Here is a 17,497-nt window from a genome sequence, read left to right as displayed (position 1 = left end):
TTTATTTTGATAAAGTTATTGGAGATGTAAAGAGGATTTTATCACAGCACAGTTCGCTTAATAACAAATTTGTATAACAAAAGCTCTATTTATGTGTGTCTTCTTTTTTTTTCAAACACCGAGTTTGTAATGAATTTCATAAAGGCATGCAAAATAGAAAGTTTCAGTAGAAATAAATTTTAATAAAAGATGGGAAAATATTCATGACTTATATTTGAATAACTGACGAAACAGATGCCTCTCATTTGAGGTCTGATATTTTGAAAATATGTGATAAAGATTTTCCAAGAAAATTAAAAGCAATTTTTCAAAATTTCATGCATGAATTCATGTGTATACAAAATATTTCCTGATTTTATATTTAATATCATTCATGTATTCAAAATTGAGAATAGTGAAGAGCTGAAATGTTTTTGCTTACTATTGAAAAAGTATAAGAAAATTCTGTGTTTATACTGAGGGGATTTTTATTATCGACTATGTCAACCTTCATCTATCAAAAGGTACTTCAAGAGGGAATCAAGTTTGTTTGCCTTATATGCTAGTGAATTGGTATTTAATGTTTATAGTGGTAGTTACGCCACAATACCTTCGTAAAAAAAGTGGGATGAAAACTGGCAGAATGCGGTAAAATTTACCTTATTTCTGTCTTTATGGAAACATCAAAAAGATTAGTTATTTTTACCGAAGAGTTTTTCTAATGATTTTGGTATAGTTAACAAAAAATATGGTTTAATAATATGTTTTAAAATTTAGTAAATGTGGTAAAATTTGGACATTTTATTATCATACCTTCGCATAATATAGAAACCATTTATTCGTATGAATTTACTTTTCAGTTTCGTACTTTTTACGAAACGCGTGGTAATACGAACTATAATTTTAAAAATCAGAATTTCCGTTAAACTATTACCGTGCTAGCAAAAAAAAAAAAAAAAAAAAAAAAAAAAAAAAAAACTACCAAATGAATGGTTTAAATACCGTATATTTTGGGTTTTATTAACAAAATTATGTTTTTTTTTGTTATTACCAGAAATATTCTTACCATACACTGTATGGTAAGAATATTTCTGGTAATAACAAATTATTCTGAAAAAACTATCTTACTGTATGGCATACAGTAAGATAGTTTTTTCAGAATAATTTTCTCCTTGTGATAACTAATTCGCTATGAACAGCACATACTTTATACGTACTGTTTACCTAATTCTGAACAATGATAGTCCTGTTTGAAAAAAGAATCTATCACTAATTGTGAGGAATAATTTTTTGATTTGAAACATTAACATTTATTAACATTTGTCTTAAGATAGAATATGCAGAAAGCTACTTCTTTGCAAATTGTTCTACACCGACAGAACTCGAGTGTTAAAAAGTTCGAAATCTAAGATTTGCAGATTTTTTTTTGTATAAAATAACGTATGAAACGTTTATTACAAGTTAGTATACCTGGCGTCTCAAAATTATTGAATCGAAATGATTGACCCAATGATTTGAAAAAATGTTATAAAAAATGCGACAAAAATTTATGGTTTGTCGTATTCTGATTGTGGATCCAGAGATTTATTCTAACCAGCAAAAAAAAAAAATAAATAAATAATAATTACTAAGTCACAGTCGCTTCCGACTAAAAAAAATTCGAGCACAGTGCTTCCTGCTGAATATCAAACCACTCCAATGGAAACATTTGCAGCGAAATCTGTTAATTTTGTTCACTGGTTGGTGCTACAAGTTTTGATCATTGGTGAAGGGTGAGCAGGGACTAATATTTTAGAGAGTTTTTATCGGTGAGCATTGCGAGTATCATCTATTTGCAAACTTAGTAACTAATGAGGAAGCTTGATGAAAATAGTTAAAACTTTTCCATCGCAGCAGATATATAATTTTTTAAATCAGTTTTATATACAGCTCTTATTGGTTGCCAGTAACACCTGTTGATTAGCTTTGAACTTATTTCATAACAGGATGAAAAAATTATGCCTTTTATAAAATTTTTTTCAATTGTTTTCGTTTTTTTAAATCATTGACAATTTCACGGGCTTTTTAGAGCTAACAGACAGTAAAGATTTAGTAGTTAATGCAATTTCTGGCCAATGTCTCAATTTTGTTTTCCCATTTTAAGGGTAAAGGTAAAAGTTCATTTCATTTGTAAAAATAGAGTACTGTAAGGCATTTATAAAGTTAGAGAGGAAACAAAATATTGAATATAATAGGCGATATATAAAAGGAAAATATTGCAACAACATTAAACAGGAATAAATTCTATTAAGATTTAAAATTTCCCTTCACTAAAATAAATTTCTAAATAAATTTCCCAAAATAAAAAAGTTTTTTTGCCTTAAATATCGTGATTTTCATGCAATTCATTGAATAAAAAAATCAAACGGTTATAGCAGAAGAAAATTTGCACAATTATTTTACAAAATTAAGAAAAAAAATAAGATTTAAATTTTTTGAATTTGTATAAATATTGAAATTGTTACAAAATTAAAAAACCTAATAAATTATACCAAGTACATGCGAATAAGATTACAATTAATTAAAAAAAATATGCTGCAAGGGAAGAAAACAAGTGCATAATTTATAATTGAAATTTTACGAATTCGTATAATTATTGAACTCGCCACAAAATAAAGAAATAAAGTACATACGAATAAGATTCCAATTCATTAAAACATTTAAAAAAGATACTACATAGGAAGAAAACACGGTAATAATTTGTAATTTAAATTTTACGAATTCCAATAAGCATTAAAATTGTTATAAAACAAAAAAAGAAGAAGAAAAAAAAATTATTCTGAGTACATACGAACAAAATTGAAATTTATTGAAAAATAAAAATAAATTCTTCATTGGAAGAAAATGGTACAATTTTTTTACAAATTAGAAATAAAAGAATAATTTACAATTAAATTTTGTACGAATTCGTATGTATTTCATAATCTTAAAACATGAAAATAAATATTGCTTTAAATTTCAATGGATGGTTAAATTTTTTTAATATATGAATAAATTAAAATAGATAGAATGAAAACCCTAAAAATGCTCTTATATGCAAGATTTAAATTTGAAGGAAAATTCATGTCTATAACTCATACAAACTTTATAAAGCAAACCAGAAGTAACTAAATATACAGCAAAACTTTAAAATGAAAAGAATAACTTTTTTTCTCTTTATTCAGGAAAATAAAATGTTCCTCCAAAAATTCTAGCGTCAGAAAAGGCAGGCGAAATATGTGCATATGTTTCGACTTTTTCCTGCCTTTTTCTTCGATGGAGGATATATTTGTTATTCACGATCCGTAATATTTTACAAGTTTTGGTCCTTTCACTTTTGATTTACATATCTATTTTTTCGATGCCTTCTATTTTGAAACTTGAAAATATGCGAGAAATGACACATTTTGAAGCTCCTTATATATTTGCAGCGCTTTAAATCTTTTATTATTGCATTTTAGCTCGAAAATTTGGGTTTCTTAAAAGATAAAAGGAAAAAAAGAAGAGATTTCGCTCCCAGGTCATTTTTAGCGGGGAAATGTATGTTCGAATTTATGCCTGGAATAATATTTTATTCGAAATATGTTATTAACGATGAAGGATAGTATTAATCTAATCATGTGTTATAAATTTTAGGACCTAAAGAAATATTGTTAAAGCATAAATCTTTGGGGTAAGTGTATTTTTGTCACATATTTTATGCTAGGATGGAATGAAGTAAATAATTTTTTTTTATTCTGAGCAAACTATTCTTGTTCTTTCGATATTTTCGATATTTTATCTAAAATGAAATAGGTTTCTTCTTTGGGTGTTTTCTCGAAAATTTAAATTAAGGTTTTGAATGATTTAAAAAAAAAACTTTCTAATAATAAAAATAAATAAATTCGAAGCAATGGAATCACATAGCTATTATTATTATTATTAATTTAAATGCATCGAAAGAAAATTTTAAGAGAACAGTGAACAGCAAAATCATTCAAAACGTCTACTATTTAATCATTTTATTTTTGGATTTTTCTTGAAAAATACATTAGTTAATCAGTTTTTACAAATTTAAAGTGCTTAAAAAATGAAGTAAATTCTTCAATAGTTCAGTTTGAGTTGAAGTGGCTCAGAGAATAGAGCACTCGTCTCTCAATGAGGTAACCCAGGTTCGAATCCCAGGAATAGCAGGTCGATACGAAATCTGCTCCCGCTAGCACCAATCACAGTGTTGACGTAAAATAATTTTAGTGGTAGATGGCTCATGGGTTAGAATTTCCTTGTTATTGAACTAACCAATGGAAGTTTTCGTGGTTTCTCTTTTCAAGTAATGCAAATGAGGGTTACAGTTCCATAAAAAGTCATTCATGAAGGATAATTAGTCTTCTGGTTAGGGTTCAAAGTTCAATAGCCACAGAGTTGAATACTGATAGTCGAAACTTAAAATTGGTTCGGTTATTCAACGCAAGTTTTAGATTAACATTAAATAAAACACTTCAGTCAACAAGCATAAGCCAAAAAAGGCTATCATGTGATTAATTATATAAGTTTGTGATACGTTATAATTTAAATAATTGTCATCACATTCATGCGAACAATAGTTCTGTTTACATAATTATAAACCCTTTTATAATTATAAATCCAGTTTATCTTTTAACCTACAGTACTTTTGATTAACTGGAGTTAAAGCAAATAGTTCTTCATTCCAAATCCAGCAAAATTTTCTTCCACTGTAATTGTAATTCGACACCACCATCCTGGTTTCGAAACAGTAGAAAGTGCTTCACTATAGTGTAGACACGATCATAAGTTTACTTATTAAACATTATAAACGCTCTTATTTCCGTTGCTTTTATTTTATTTCTCAATGCCTAAGCCTGATAAATAAAATCATTTTAATTTTGAATTCAGAAATTGAAATCGTAAAGAATTAGAGGGTGAACATAATACTTTGTGGTAAGTAAAACGTTTTCGATTCAGAATTATGGATAAAGGGTAAATACTGTTGTACTTTAAAAAATGGGAAGCTCTGAGAGGAAAAAATAGGTAATTAAAATTTAAAATCAGATATAGCATATCATCGTAATTTTTTTTAAAGAAATGTTAATAGATTCATTAAACAAACAACGAGTAATTTTTAGTCCAAAAGCTTCTAAATCCTACAGTTACACAAGAAATAATTTGAAAATCAAACGTGTAAAAGTTCTAAAATAATCAGTCTAATAATTCTGAAGAAAAAATAATTCTAATCTGAGAAAAAAAAATTTCATTACGTAGGCGTTTGATACTAGTAATTTAATAAAACTTTAATGCTTGTCAGAAACTTGAATATCGAAAAATAATTAATCAAAGTCATCCCCGTGTATTGCTTTTTGAATTTTGAAAACTTTTCTTAAGTTTCTTCGTGAAAAAAATTAGAACTCTTAATATTTAGATGGAAATTTATTTTTTTTTAAAAAGAAATTTTACATCAATTCCTAATTACACTTAAGAACTACTAAAAAGTAACGAAACACGGAAACATAAAAAATAAAAATAAATTTATGTTAAAGAAAGCACGTTATATTTGCAGATATTTCATTTAAATGAATTGACTAAATGAAAATATAATATCTTAAATTTCTTGCAAATGCGACGAAATCAAAATTTGAAAGATTCGCGCTTTAAACGAGAAAAACAACAATGAAGAAAGGAGAGAAATTTCGACCCATATAAACTGCGCCAAGAATAATTAGCATTTTACTCCTTTTTTTCTTTCTTTGCTACTTTTTTTTTTTTGCCCACGCATGCAACTATGTTCGTCAAATAATTAGAAACAAAAATAGTGTGAGTTTACCACAAACTGATGAAGTCAAAAGAAATAACTGAGATATTATTATGAAGATTAATTAATAATCCTTAAATTCAAAGAATTAAACTCTGTTGGTTCTGAATTTTAATTGGGAGCGGATAATTAGATGTCATTGGGTATCCGCAAGTTAGGTCATCATAGATAAACCGTGGTATTTGTTGATTCAGAGGCCAATCAGGTTCAACATACACGCCTGACGTCGCTTACAGGTATCCAATTAAATCTGATTTAAATCACGTGGTTAGACATAATTCACTTCACTTCTTTTGTAGCAGTAAGTACCTAATTGCATTGGCAAAAGCAAAATTCAAAATAAGCGTATTTTTATTTTAAAGAAGTGGAATTTCGTTTATTCTGGTTGTATATTCTAGAACTCAAAGAATTCGTTTGAAGAATTTACGCAGAAACCATATTTATCTAAGCAATAAGAGAAATGTAAAGTGATACATTTTTAAGAGAATTGTCCAATTGGTTTCCAAACATAGTTTTAAACTATCCTATTTTAATAACAACATTCCGAGAGGTATGCATAAAACTTCGTTACAAATTGCATAATATTTATGTTTAGTAACATCTAATCTCTCTCCTACTTAATATTTTAATCTTATTTTGACGTCAAACGAGAGTTTATATAAAATGAAGACTTCGAGAAAGATAAATATGTATTTCTACGGCAAATAAATAATTACTTTTTAAAACTAAAAAGCAATAAAGTTATTTGCAAATAAAGAACCTAAAATTGCAACAGTTTCCGAATAAATTAGAATTTCAAAAAAAAAAAAAAAAAAAAAANAAAAAAAAAAAAAAAAAAAAAAAAAAAAAAAAAAAAAAAAAAAAAAAAACTCGAGTTAAATTCATAAACAAAAAATGCTTCTTTCATTACGTCGAACTTCAAGCCTGTAGTTGCGAAACAAAATGTAATTAAGTTGATCACTCAAAACAGAGGCGATGCTTATGATTTTTCAATACATAGAAAATGTCTCTTATTATTATGTACTTTAAATACTAGGGTATCAAGGCTGTTTTTTTTTTTGTATCTCTTTTTATATTTTGGAATATATCTTCTTCCTTTCCGATTCTAAATCGGAAATTTCTCGACTTCCAACTCGACAGACTCAAACAGTTATCTTTCTAAATTCTCCAGAGAGATGATGATGCCGAAGCTTAAAATGACATTTACGTCGAGGCTCTATCTTTTCGAGGTAGGTCCCCTGTCTTCTCCGTCATTTAAAAAAAAGATCCGTGGTCAAGAAGCCTTCGCCATATTTACCCTGAATTGCAAGGAGACGCGGAGTCATGTTTACCATGCTTTCTGAGAGAAACTCCAGGAGATAAAAAAAAAAAGCCCATCTTCCAGAGGAATGGCTTAGAAGAGGGAGAAGTAATGGACATAAAAGTAAATGTTGCCTCAGGACCTGACAATAACGCATTTTTTTATTTAAATATTTTAGGAGGCAAAAGGGGATTTTGCTGTGAGGATGTTTTTTCCTTCCAGGGCTGTTTGCAAATACAGTTCTCCTCGCATTAAAAAGCAAATATATGGGAAATATATGAATACCTTTATATGGAGAAGGATGACAATTTGGGGTTGAGTAGTCGTAATATGTTCACACAACGAAAGGGTATAGGCACAATTTAATAATGCATGCGTGTATTATGTGCGTAGCTATTTTTCTAATTTATTTTCTTTTATGTAATACGCGATAAGAAATTTATTTTACTGATATCAATATCACGGTGATGTTTTTGACTATTTATTATCTTGTAGCAGTTTGTATTATGAATTTCAATTGTTTTCAGATCCATTAAGAGTTGCAATTTGGTTTTTTTATGCGGTAGTGTGTATGTTTAAAATATTAGACATCAGAATAGTTTGATTTTGAAGACAATTGAAGTGATTGTTTGAATCTAAATAGAATTTAGAATTAGTTTTTTTCCCATAAGGAACTATTTTATTTTCTATTATATTGTTTCGGTGCAAATATTGTACAACTTGACAACAACCAATGATTGTTTAGGAACAATGATTGCTTAAATATCTTTAAAACCAATGATTGTTAAGTTCAATGATAAGTTAAGGATTGAATGTATGAATAGTTGGTGATAGAAACAAGAAGAGATTCGAGCATTTTTGAAAGAACTTTATGTCTTTTATGAAAACCTTTAAACTTTTGACGCAGAATGTTTACTAAATATATTTTCATACTTTTTAATTACTTTGCATTAATTTAGGTCAAAATAAGTGAAAAAATATTACATTTAGTATTTTAATATTTTATGGTTATGAAACACAGGTGTCTTTTTTCAGTGTTGAAGGCAAAATCTTTCAAAAACGTTTGACTTCCTAAAATTAATTTTTCAAATTTGCATTTTTCTGTTATAAGAGAAACAGTCATTAAACGTTGAATTTTCTTTAATTTTCAAAATCAATTATTGATAAATTTTTAAATATGAACAAAAATATTTTTTTTTTCAAAATACTTTTTTTGATTTAATATTTTAGCACAAATATAATTCCGATAATGTAACAGATTTTCTCAGTAAGTATTATTCTGCTTTTTATAATTTACCAAAATACGTTTTTACTTGTGATTAGAACATCAGAAAAAAGATATAAAAGGGAAACCGGTTTCGCATCTGCGTCTAAGAGTTAAGAGCAACATCTCTGGTTTTAAGTTGAATTTTAATATCCATTTTCTCAAGTTTAATTTTCTTTTTCGACTCTTGATTAAGGGTATCATTGTGCAAATTTTTTTTTAAAAAATTTAGAAAGTAAATAATTTGTTTAACTTTGGGCTAAGTAGAACTTCTTCTAATTTCCACCCCCAATACTTTAAGAAAGAATATTGCGATTATTAGTTTTAGATATTACACAATTGTATGCACCTAAATTTTAAAAATTTACTTCTATTTTTGTTTAAAGTAATTTGAATGAAGTTATAAAACTGTTTATACTTAAACCAGATTATAATAAACATATTTTCTTTAAATACAGAAAGAACCAACCGAAAAAAGCATAATAATAAATAAGATTTTTAAAAATACTGAATGTTGAACTGTATTGATATAATTTTGTTAAAGAAAAACGTTAATAGATTGAAATACCTCAAGCTGTATTTTATTGACAATGACTGGGCGTCGACCTTGTATAAAAATGTATAGTCAAAATTATGAGAATATGGTAAAATGTACCGTGTTTCTGGTTCTATGGGAACTTCAAAAAGCTCGTTAATTTGCGATTCGGTAGTGATTTTGGTAAAATTAAATATGCTTCTATAATATGTGATAATGTTTGGTAAATGTGGTAAAAATAGGTAATTTTATCATGAAACCTCATTATATCCTTTATCATTAGAGAATAGCATAAAAACTTTTTATTAGGTTAAATTTAATCTTCAGTTTTGTATGTTTTACTAAATATGTAGTAATAAGAGTTATAACTTTGATAACCATAATTTCCCCGTAAACAGTTACCATATGAACGGAAATACTGCCGAATGAATGGTTTATTCTACCAGAAATGTCATTGTCATATTACACGGTAATTTTAATATAATTTTTTCATGTAGTATAAAAAATGCAAATTTTAAATACATCTGCGAAAATTAAATAAGGGCGGTTAAGAATATATTTAATTTTTTCCTTTCCATCTATAATCCTTTGACGGTTGAGTTCGGTCACGAGAAGAAGAAAGAGGCTATTTTGTAATTTGGGGCATTAAATAATCAGTAACATGATTTAACAAAAAAAAAAAAAAAAAAAGAGTTACAGTAAAATTGTATCTTCCTAATGAAAAAAAAGCTGAAAATAATTTCGGAACAAACTTTAAATGCTAGAAAATAAAATAATTAAAAAACTTTTAAAAAAACACAAGATTTAAGAAAAACATTATCCATATAGTTATTAGATATTTTGAAATTTGCATTTTTTTATTACATTTAATTGCATATAATTACATTTCATAAATACCTTACAAATTCGTCATAAATATTTACAATTTTTAAACGCGACTAAAAATAACTTTGTTATTTTACTTTAAAATCTTTTCATTCTTTTAGTCCATTAGAATTTAATTTTACACTTGAAAAACTTTTCGCATTATAAACCACACAGGATTAAATGAGTTTTCATAGACAGTATCAGCTCTAGGCAATTCTTTTTCTTCTATTCATCGTTAATAGGCAATTTGTATGCATCACTCTTTACCTATTATTCAGCGATAAATTAAATTTATAAATAGCGATCGTTAAAGTTTATTTAAATTAGTTCAGTTATCGTATCACTGACTTATTTGCATATAGAAAAAGATTTTTTCTAAAAAAGCTGGAATTCAATCGTTTTACAGAATTTTATCAAGCAAATAAAATTTAGCAAATACTATTATTTCAAATGGAATTACTGCCTTAGGAAAACTAATTTAAATAAATTATTCTGAATTATTTAGTAATTATTGAGAAAATTACGATTTTAGTTGAATAGAAATATAATGGCTTTCAATAATAAATTCAAGATCTTGACAAATATGAGAATTTAAATTATGTTTTCTAAATCATAGGATCGAATAGCTACAAGCGAAATTCAAGAATTGTATATTTCCTTAATTAAGCAAATGTCGCAATATTTCAGCTCATTTCTACATGTTGCAATATTTATTTGCTAACGTATCTAAGAGCGTATTGAGTATTAATATTTCTTAACGTAATTATAATAGGAAGTTAAAATTAATGAATATAATTAGCCAAGAAAATAAATTCTATTTATGAGATATTGTTTCACAAATAATTACCCTTTGTGATCAATGTATTGTAGATATTTTATGTTTTTTCTGATTTATCATCGAATTTCAGAATAACAAAGAAATTTATCTTAAATTAATACCCAGAGAGAAATAAGTGATGTGATTACTGGTTTCTTATAATCTTGAAATACAAACAAATTAAATATGAAACGAAAAACCTTTATTACCTTCAATAAATTAACTTAATTTCCTTTAATCTGATTCTCTTTAATTAATATCCTACTTAGTTATTTCTTTCTTAATTTTCTTTCTCTACAGTTTCTATAAAGATGTGTAGTTTTAAGAAGAATTTATTTTCAATGCTGTCTGAGCTGTAATGTTAATTAAAACTGTGCTTGTGTCATACAAATGTGCGGTAAAAATAAATGTAACTAAGATTAATAATATTGTAAAAGTGTTTAAAATAATGTAAAATAAAGTATGCGGCAAAATTATGGCAGCAATTGTAGTTTAAAGTTTCACGGAAACGACATAAAATATAAGTATTTTTAGGGAATACATATTAAAAATGACGCAAAATAAATATTTTTTGAGATAAATGTCATTATTTAATTTTGTAATTTTTTTTCCTCAAATTTATAGTGTTATTTCAAAAAAGACTTTTAATTGGTATTTCGATCATTAGAATTTTTAATAATATTAAATCTTGCGAATTCCACTTAATTTTATTTTCAATACAATTACTAAATAATCTTCATTAATCTAATTGTTTCTCACTATTTTTCAGAAATATAACTCTCAAATTTGACGATTTTAGTAATCCAAAAGCTGCAATTCCTTATAATTGACTATCGTTTCGTCAAAAAAAATTTTTGATACTATAAATAATAATTTTGAGACTATTCTCAAAAATAAAACTATGACATTTGATGATTTAGCAATCCTTGAGCTACATTTCGTTAACTTAGGGAATTTCTTCGTCACAAAATCACGTTGTTTGTGACGAAATGGGAACTCTCACATAATAAATAACGAAACTGTTTCATCAACTTATCGTAGTGCATTTTGGGAGATAGTTAACTAGAAGGACGAAACTAAGATGAAGACTAGATGATTGAAAATAAAGAACCGAAATAAGTCGATCAGTCTGAAAGTCAAGCAGGTGATCTCCTCCTATCAGGAAGATTCCGGGTTGGAATCCCGCTTAGAACATGGGTCAAACATATCTCTCTGTTATATTTCTCTATCTGTTATATATATGACATTCTATTCTCTTTATCATTAAAGTAACATTAACTTAGCTTTATAATGCCCACGATAAAGTGATTATTAGAAATTACTCTTGACGAAATTCGTTTCTTCGAAGAAGTGAGGAAATTTATTTTGTCACTTTGACGAAAAGCTCGCTCGAAACATATACCAAGAAACAGTTTTGTTAAAATCGAAATTGAGTATCCATTTTTTACAGTGATATTGTTAAAATTTGTAATTTTTTAAATTTAAAATTTGTAATTAATGAAATTTATAGCATTATTCTAAAATATATTATTTTTATTTTTTGCGTGTTTTTATCATTTATCATCTTAATAATGCTAAGCCTTTTGTGAATTCTACTAAAATTTCTTTTACAATACACGTGCTAAATAACCTTCACTAATCTAATTGCTTCTCTCTGTCTCTCTCTCAAAAAAAGAACTCTGATATTTAACGATTTAGTAATCCAAAGGCTGTATTTCTTTATTTTTGACGATCATTTTGCCACAAGATCACGTTTTTTTCTGACGATATGCTCGTATATGATACTCTGATTAAAATGCTTCGTCAATTTTACGTTTCAATTTCTTTCGAACGATTTTTATTTGATTAAAAACTTTCTTTGTAAATTAGATGGCACTGGGGTTAAAGAGATGGCTCGTTTCCCAGATTTGAATCTTGATGATGAGTGATAAATTATTACGTATAACTCAGTTTATTTCGGGTTGCATTTCCTAAGCAATTTGTGATTCGATGCATAACGTAAGAACTATGATTTCTGATAAATCCTCGAAAAAAGTGAAGGCAATAATTTCCTTAATTTAAATAAATGCCTTTCCTTCATTTAAATTTAAATAAATGTTCATTCAAAGCATTTTCTAGAAAATGATTTTGTCAAAAATGTACAGTATCCATTCTAAATATATGTCACATCTTATATACAAATATCAAATAAAGTAACAACATATTTTTAAAAAAAAAATTCGTTACTTATTTATAAAATTTAGAACTATGGCTAATTTGAGAAGCTGTTCACTCGAAGAATTTCCCGAAAAATGTTACAGTATCTATTCTAAATATATATCATATCTTGTATACAAATATTAAATAAGGAAACAACATATTTTTTTACAGAAATTTGGTTCTTTTTCTTATAAAATGTAGAGCTATGGTTAATTTGACAAACTGCTCACTCGAAGCATTATTCAAAAAAGAAAAAAAATGGTTTCGTCAAAAACGTGTAAAGTATTCATTCGAAATATATATCATATCTTACAAATAAATATCAAATAAATGAGCAACATATTTATTAAAGAATTTTCGTTCTCATTTCTATAAAATCTAGAACTCTGGCTAATTTGACAAACTTTTCACTCGAAGCATTTTCCACAAAATGGTTTCGTTAAAAACGTACAGTATTCATTTGAAATATATATCACATCTTACATACAAATATCAAGAAAGGAACAACATATTTTTAAAAAAATGTTCTTTCTTTTTCTTACAAACTTTCATTGCATTAATTAGAATTGAAGAGGAATTCAATTTCAATGAGTTGCAAAAGAAAGAATGAAAAAAAGAAAGGAGACAAGATTAAAATAGTCCCAATGTTTTTTTTTCTAAAATTAATTACTTAAGGAATAATCATAGTAACTCTAGATTTCATGGGAAATCAAATTTAGAAATAAAGTTTATTTCATCAGTTTGAAGATAAAAGAAAATCAATGAGAGCAATAAGATGAATTCAGGGAAAAAATTAAACTGTTTTATTACAATAGTAACATTTAGATTAATATGAGGGACAGGAAGAATTTTCGAGCTACTTTTTCTCAGAAACTGTATCGCACTTAACGAATTTATTAGAAATTAATTTAGCTAAATAATCAGTTACTGTTTATTTTAAAGAGCCACCTTTTCTCGGAAACTGTATCGCACTTAACGAATTTATTAGAAATTAATTTAGCTAAATAATCAGTTACTGTTTATTTTCTAAAAGGTTAAACAAACAATTCCAGGTATAAAACTACCGTTTGATAATCATACATGTCTTTCGAAGAAAAAGTGTATAAATGACGATTCTAAAAGTAAATAGTTATATGTACCTTATAAGTTTAGAATTTTTTCTTCGAAAAGGAAATAAATACTTACTCCTTCAGGGTTGTATTTCGACAAGGGATTATTTTCTTCTTTGAATTCCTTGAGGACATCTGATAATTTCTTCGAGGAATCTGAAATTTATAAATCTAACTTTAAGGACAAAATATAAAGACACTAAAGACATAAAAAATATCCGACTAAACATTCTATTGAAAAATTATTTAAAACTATCAAAATGAATTTGATTTTGCTGATCTGCGTGCAGATTAAGTTAAAGTTGAAGAACAGAACAGAAATAAAGGATCGAAAGAATTTCATTCCTCTTCACCGATCCACTAAGATCTATCACTTAATTATTAGATATAGTAAATAATGTGTGTAACGGTTTTTAAATATAGTTTGTTTAATTATATTCAAAAACATTGTCCATAATTACTTAGCCATTTGTTTGATTGCGACATAACCTATGAAATACTCGTAAAAGGCCATTGTTTGCGATCAGGATCAGTTGCGCCATACACATCTAGACTACAGGGTCGGAACTTCCCATTTGAATTTCTGAAGAAATTCCTTAAGTACTTTGTGGTATGGCATTGTCACGTAACGTGATGATTCCACTTACTTAGAAAACTTACTAGCAAATTTGATTTAATTGCCTTTCTGAACTTTGATAACATTTACGATAATCATTGACTCTACTTTCAGGAAGCTAAAAAGAACTGAACAATTGATCTGACTGTTGAATGTTGTTTTCAGAAACATAATCATTGAACCGACAGTTGCTCGATTATCATCCTTTCATTATTGCTTGCGCATCTTTTTGTAACGCTAACGTCAAGTCAATCGCCATTTTTGTTAGATAACATGTTTGTGCTTAATGGCCTTTGTCTCTTTCTTTATTTTCGGTAGTAAACAGATCTACAATATATATATTTAAAGTTAGAACTACTGAAATAAAAAAAATAAATCATTGATTTAATGGCATATGCCTCCTTATTTATTGACTGTACCAAATATGTATATCTAAAAAGAGAAGGCTTAAAATCATTGTTTGTGAACTGGATGTACCGCATCGGGTTTTTTTTTCAGCATTTGCTTAACATATCTATAGTTTAATGGCATTTGCCTTTTCATTTTTTTACTGTACCAAAAGGATCTAAAAAGCGAAGGTTTAAAGTCATTGATTGCGTATCTTATGTATCGGGTTGGATGTTTGTTAGCATATCATTGGTTAAATAGCATCTTCTAATTATTTATTGACTGTACCAAATAGATTAAAAAAGTGTAGGCTTATATTGATTGTTTGTATATTGGATGTATGTGATCGGTTTTATTTTTAGTATTTTCTGAACATATCGTTGGTTTAATGACATCTGCCTCAGTATTTATTACTGTACTGACTGTACCAAATAGATTTAAAAAGTGTAGTTTTAAAGTCACTGTTTGCGCATCGGATGTAGCGGATCCGGTGCTATTTAGCATTCACTTAACATATCATTGGTTAAATGGCATCTGCCTAAGTATTTATTACTGGACTGACTGTACTAAATAGATCTAAAAAGTGAAAGTTTGAAACCATTGATTGCGTATCCTATGTATCGTGTTGGATGTTTCTTTTATCATATTATTGGTTTAACGGCAATTGCCTAATTATTTATTTACTGTACTGTAATTATGTATTACTGAACTGACTGTACCAAATAGATCTAAAAAGTGCAGGTTTAAAGTAATTCTTTGAGTACTGGATGAATCGGATAGGGTGGTTCTTAGCATCTGCTTAACATATCATTGGGTTAATAGCATCTGCCTAAGTATTTATTACTGGACTGACTGTACTAAATAGATCTAAAAAGTGAAGGTTTGAAATCATTGACGCGTATCTTATGTATCGTGTTGGATGTTTCTTTTATCATATTATTGGTTTAACGGCAATTGCCTAATTATTTATTTACTGTACTGTAATTATGTATTATTGTACTGACTGTATCAAATAGATCTAAAAAGTGCAGGTCTAAAGTAATTCCTTGCGTACTGGATGTATCGGAATGGGTGATTCTTAGCATCTGCTTAACATATCATTGGGTTAATGGCATCTGCCTAAGTATTTATTACTGGACTGACTGTACTAAATAGATCTAAAAAATGAAGGTTTGAAATCATTGATTGTGTATCTTATGTATCGTGCTGGATGTTTCTTTTATAATATTATTGGTTTAACGGCAATTGCCTAATTATTTATTTACTGTACTGTAATTATGTATTACTGAACTGACTGTACCAAATAGATCTAAAAAGTGTAGGTTTAAAGACATTGTTTACGTATAAGATATATCGGGTCAAGTGTTTTTTAGCTTTTGCTTAACATATCATTGATTTAATGACATCTGTCTAATTATATATTGATTGTACCAAATAGATCTAAAAAGTGTATTTTTATAGGCTTTGTTTTCGTATCGGATGTATTGGATTGGAAGATTTTTAGCATTTGCTTTACATATCATTCGCTTAATGGCATCTGCTTTATTATTTATTAACTGTACTAAATAGATTTACAAAGTGTACGTATAAAGTTAGAGATAGAACTAAAATTATATAGAATCGGATGCTTTTTAACACTTGCGTAACTCATAATTGATTTATTATTATCTGTTTTATTATTTATTGACTGTTCCAAACAAATCTACACTGAGAAAAAATATTGTCAAAACTGCCAGAATATGGCAAAGTTTACAGTGTTCCTGGCTCAATAGGAACACCAAAAACCTCTGTAAGTTTTACCTTAGTTTTTGAAAAATTAAATAAGGTTTTATAATATGTTTATGATAAAGTTTGTAAATGGGGTAAAAATGTGATAATTTTAGCATGAAACCTTAGAGCATCGCAGATGAACCATTTATTTGGTTAAATTTACTTGTCAGTTTTGTTTTTTTGCTAAGTGTGTAGTAATAAGAACTTTAATTTTGAAAACCATAATTTTCGGTAAAACTGCTACCATATGAAAAGAATAAAGTAAGATCTTGTGCAGTCTGCAGAAGTAGATAGAGTGGCGCTTAAGAATTGCTTCTTAAAATAATATTTCTTTTATTTCCTTTGTCTTAGTATTTCTAGAGTGCATCCAAACAGATCGATATATTGTCTTCTAGTGCTTTTAAAATTATAGTTTCGCGTAGTCTTAGTAACTGATGGAGTGCTTTATAATTTTTTCGAATTCCACCATCAACTTGAAGCAATGATTTATGTTAAAAAAGATTCACAAAATATCGCAACTTCTAATGTGATATATATATATATATATATATATATAAGTAAGTTCAAAATGAAGAATAAAACAAAGAAAAATTATAGACATATGAAAAAAAGGGGTTGGGAAATAATAAGTAAAAAAATAACAAACAACATTTTATTAAAAAAAAATGAAATGTTAATTAAAAAAACCGGAAAAAAAGCCGGAAAAAAAAGATATAATCTTTTCTTCAGCCCACACGATTATATCCGCAAAACAGAGTGCTTTCTGATATTGTATCAATAAAGCCAAAGCAAAATATATTAATACAATAGTGTGAGGAGCACTCAAAAAA

The 17,497-nt window shown here is 27.4% G+C and overlaps 1 protein-coding gene across 1 annotated transcript in view; it reads right to left on the bottom strand.

Moving 5' to 3' along the window:
* LOC107444500 (diacyl glycerol kinase 1) overlaps nt 1–17,497 on the bottom strand; it is a 411,787-nt gene that overhangs the window by 168,472 nt on the left and 225,818 nt on the right. The window contains exon 5 of the mRNA XM_071186108.1: nt 13,971–14,050. Within this exon, the coding sequence (XP_071042209.1) occupies nt 13,971–14,050 (80 nt within the window). The remainder of the gene's footprint in view (nt 1–13,970; nt 14,051–17,497) is intronic.

The sequence above is a fragment of the Parasteatoda tepidariorum genome, chromosome 1, assembly GCF_043381705.1.
Source record: "Parasteatoda tepidariorum isolate YZ-2023 chromosome 1, CAS_Ptep_4.0, whole genome shotgun sequence".
In the NCBI taxonomy this organism is placed as follows: Eukaryota; Metazoa; Arthropoda; class Arachnida; order Araneae; family Theridiidae; genus Parasteatoda; species Parasteatoda tepidariorum.
Note: the sequence above shows the minus strand (reverse complement) of the source record. Positions and strands in the feature narration are given on the sequence as shown.